The 3,964-nt window shown below is 61.9% G+C and overlaps 1 protein-coding gene across 1 annotated transcript; it reads right to left on the bottom strand.

The window, feature by feature from the left end:
• Positions 745-3,101, bottom strand: MSX1 (msh homeobox 1). Its single transcript, XM_021395770.1, has 2 exons — positions 2,584-3,101; positions 745-1,319 (listed from the first exon to the last, which is right to left on the bottom strand). The coding sequence occupies exons 1-2, from the start codon at positions 3,017-3,019 to the stop codon at positions 889-891; spliced, it is 867 nt and encodes a 288-aa protein (XP_021251445.1). The 5' UTR covers positions 3,020-3,101; the 3' UTR covers positions 745-888.

The raw sequence follows: 3,964 nt of genomic DNA, 5'->3' as shown, positions 1-3,964 counted from the left end.
ACTTTTCCCTTTTTTCCCGCACCCACCTCGACTCCGATAACCCCCTCTCCTTCCCAGCGCCCACCTTCCCGGTGCTCCCTTCCTCTGAGCTTGGGCTGCAGAATGGAACTGTGCAGAAGCCCTCGGTCTCCCTCCAGGCTCGGCCCCGACGGGGAGGAACAGGTCAACCCATCCCCGCAGCCGTCGGGGCTGCAGCCCCGCCGCTTCCCGGCAAGAAGGGAAAAAAGGAATTATTTCCTCCCGATTCGTTCTGCGGAAGGCCGGCCGGGCCATGCAGACGCCTGGAGCAGTCACAGCAATACCAACCGCCCCGGAGCTGGTGATGCTGCTCTGGAGAGGGGAAGGGAAACAATCTCGGGCAGCTGCTGGGTACGCAGGCACAGCCTCACTGCCCCAGGTGCATGCCACTCTGAAGAGAGGAGGAAAAGCTTCTGCCAGGGCTGGTCTGCTCTCCTGTCCCCCACACACATTCGATCTGGCATCATTGCTGGCAAAGCAAGGAGCAAAGAAAGTGCATGAAGCAAACGGTAGCTTAAAATTAATTTATTTAACAAATATAGCTATAATATAAATGATAATAAAATTTCAAATATACAGTATATTACATAGTACACAGAGCCCCTTCCACAGGAGCTGGCGGAGGAATGGTCACAGGTAACAGCTGCTCGGCAGGGACGGGAGAGGCAGCTCTGCCTCCTGCCCTCACCTTGCAGAAATGTCCTTCTGGGCTGTCTTTGTGCCCTTTTTCTGCCACAGTTTCTTCCCCAGGTGCCAGCAGAGCCACACCACGGGTTCCTCCCTGCTGGGCACAGAACAGCTCCCAGGACCTCGGGTCTGGATGAGGGGAGCGGAGAAGTCTCTGCCGGGGGCCGCTCGGGCGGCTCGGCCCTATGTAAGGTGGTACATACTATATCCCACATGTGCTGTGTACAGTCCCACGGGGGCCACGGGCAGCCCTGCCCGCTGGAACGGGCTGGAGGCTCCATACAGGGATGCGCCAGCCACAGCCGGGCCGCCCAGCGGGAAGGAGATGCCGAATGCGGCGGGCGGGAGCATGGGCTTGGCTGCCATCTTCAGCTTCTCCAGCTCGGCCTCCTGCAGCCGCTTGGCCTTGGCGCGGCGGTTCTGGAACCAGATCTTCACCTGCGTCTCGGTGAGGCTGAGTGAGCTGGAGAACTCTGCGCGCTCGGCAATGGACAGGTACTGCTTCTGGCGGAATTTCCTCTCCAGGGCCAGCAGCTGGGCCGTGGTAAAGGGCGTGCGGGGCTTCCTGTTGGTCTTGTGCTTGCGCAGGGTGCAGGCGGGGGGGCTCAGCCGCCCTGAACCGCGGCAGTGGGGAGAGGGAAGGAGAGAGACATAGGTTAGCAGCGGCCCAGTACGCCCTATGAGAGCCGTCGGGGGAACATCGTGTCCCCATCCTTCTCAAAGGGAAGCCCTAAAAACTCCACCGTTCGGATCTGCTGGGCCTCTCTGCCCAGACAAGCTTAAAACCCATAAAGAACATGGGTATTTCCTCAAGTTTTGTAGAGTTTTATGCAACTTCCAACCGAAGGCCCTCGCAGCCATTTGAACTCCGTGGAGTGATATTCTCCAGCTCCACGGCAAACCCCCACCCACCCCACACTGCCCTCGTCCAGAGCAGGTACAAAGGGATCGGGCCGTGCACAGAGACCCACAGCATCCCTTTTCCTGGATTAAGGGAGAAGGATAGACCCAGCGGGCCGGGTGGGCTCCTGGGGCTCACAGCCTCTTCAATAGGCCCCTGGGTACGTGATTAAACACGTAATTAATGAGGGACCGTGAATTCACACTCAGCCTCTCTATCAGCACTCCGTTTCTCTCCCCGTATTTAACATTATTAAGGGTTCTCCTCGCCCGGCCCCGGGTTTACTTAGGGAAAATAAAATAAAAAAAACCACACAGAAGTAAACTAAACAACTTTCGCATCTCTATTTAAATAAATCCACCGCGGCGCTCTCCCCAGAAGCGGTGCTGGGAGATGTTCCTTTCTCCAAAGGGAGAAGCAAAGAGGTGAACACCCAAACGCAGCCCCAGCGCTGCTCGCCCCGCTCCGGGGACACCGCGGGCCTCTGCGATCCTGCTCCCCAGCGTCGGGGTTAGTTCGCATCTCTCCGTTAAGGCAGCAAAACAACGGGAATCGCCGATCCTCGGACCGTCGGAATAAAGCACTTCAGGGAGAGGCCCGGGGCGCTGCAGCCCGCACAAACGCGGAGGCACTGATGGGACCCGCATCTCTGCGGGTCCTTATAAAACATTTAGGGCCGCTTTCAGAAAAAAAATAAAAGTATCCAGAACACTGCTGAAGCCAAGTCTCGCTCCCAGATCGAGCCCAGAGTTAACTATGAAGGCAGAGCTGATTTTTTTTTTCCTCCTTTTTTTCCTCCCCTCCCCGGTTAACATTTGGCCCAGCAGTCGCCCGGACGCGACCTTTCCCTTCTCCCCCAGAGCCGCCGCCGCCTTCGGGCGACATTCGCAGCATTTCGGTGGTTTGGAAACCCCCGCCCTGCCGCGCAGCGCTGCCCGACCCCGGGCTCCGCTTCTCCACCTCCCGCCTCTACTTACTGGGCGGGGGCGGCGAGAAGCGGGGGCTCTGCATCCAGGGGCTCCGCTCCGGCTTCTCGGGGCTCTCCGCCTTGAGCAGCGCGTCCTCGGGCAGCTTGCCCAGCGCCCCGACGGACGGGAAGTGCCCGCCGAGAGGCAGCGGCGACGTCGGTGCCTCCGCCGTCAGAGCGCCGAGGTTGGCTCGGGCGGAGCCCAGCGGGGGCCCGGAACCCTCGGGGCCGTCTCTGCCGCTCGGCGGCTTCCTGCGGTCGGCCATGAGCGCTTCCACGCTGAAGGGCAGCGGGGAAGGGGACACCTTGGGTTTGTCGCTCTCCTCCTCGCCGCCCATCGCCGCCGCGACGGGGAGGCCGCCGCCGGGCTTGCTGAAGGCGGAGGCGGGCGGCTCGTCGCTGCGCACGCCGGTGGGCGCGGTGGTCATGTCCGCAGCCGGGGCCATGCAGGGCCGCCCCGCCGTCGCTGTCGCCGTGCTCCGCGGGAGCGGCGGCCTCGGCTCATGGGGGCGCGGCGGGGGCGCGGGAGCCGTCGGCGCGGTCCGGCCCCGCGGCGGGCGGCGACGGTTGATAAAGCGGCGCGGGAGGCGGCGCCACCCAATCAGCGCGCAGGAGGGCGGGGAGGGCGATCCCCATTGGCTGAGGAGCGACGGCGGCCCGACGGCGGCCCCGGGAGAGGGAGGAGGAGCGGCACGGCGCGGCCGTCGGGGCGGAGTGGGGAGGGGGGTGCGCTGCGCTCGGAGGGAAGGGCCCGAGCCGGGGGGCTGGGGACGGGCTGGGGAAACGGCAGCGGGTGGGGCCCAGACGTCGGAAGCGTGTTTTCTAATGTCAGGGAAACGGCGGTGGAGGAGCAGAGCTGAGCGGCCCGAATATGGGGCTGGGATGGGCGTGGGGGCTCGGAGGGAGCCCTGAGTGTAGCCGAGGCGGGAAGGGAAGGGAAGGGAAGGGAAGGGAAGGGAAGGGAAGGGAAGGGAAGGGAAGGGAAGGGAAGGGCTATTTGGGGGTTTTGGTTTGTTTTGAAATGAACGCCAGCCCCGAGGTGTGTTTGCTCCGTGTCCTATGGCTTAGGTGCGTACGTGACGTGGGATAATTAAATGCTCGCTCGCCTAAAAAGGAGCATCCAAACCGCCGCCCCATGAAATCCTGGCTATTCGGTTTTGTAAATGCGCGTTACGAGCCCTTATCCCCGCGCCCAGGACGGATGTGCGGTACCAGGGGCCGCTCGCACACCTCGGTTAGCTGCTCACTGCGAAAAGTTTGTTGATAGCTGCGTGCCTCTAATCTCCGCCAAACACAGGAGGCTCCGCACTCATTTAGGGGTCATTATCAAAACGGGAGGGCCGGAGAAATCCCTTTTAGCTGGACTCAATAAAGATGGGAGATTTGGGGCA

Source organism: Numida meleagris, chromosome 4 (assembly GCF_002078875.1).
Source record: "Numida meleagris isolate 19003 breed g44 Domestic line chromosome 4, NumMel1.0, whole genome shotgun sequence".
Classification (NCBI taxonomy): domain Eukaryota; kingdom Metazoa; phylum Chordata; class Aves; order Galliformes; family Numididae; genus Numida; species Numida meleagris.
The sequence above is the reverse complement of the archived record's forward strand: the minus strand, read 5'-3'. Positions and strand labels throughout refer to the sequence as shown.

Coding starts and splice junctions, on each gene's coding strand:
- MSX1 (XM_021395770.1), bottom strand. CDS start 3,019: ATGGCCCCGGCTGCGGACATGACCACCGCGCCCACCGGCGTGCGCAGC. Junction 1,320..2,583: donor CTTCTCGCCGCCCCCGCCCA/GTAAGTAGAGGC, acceptor GCCGCGGTTCAG/GGCGGCTGAGCCCCCCCGCC.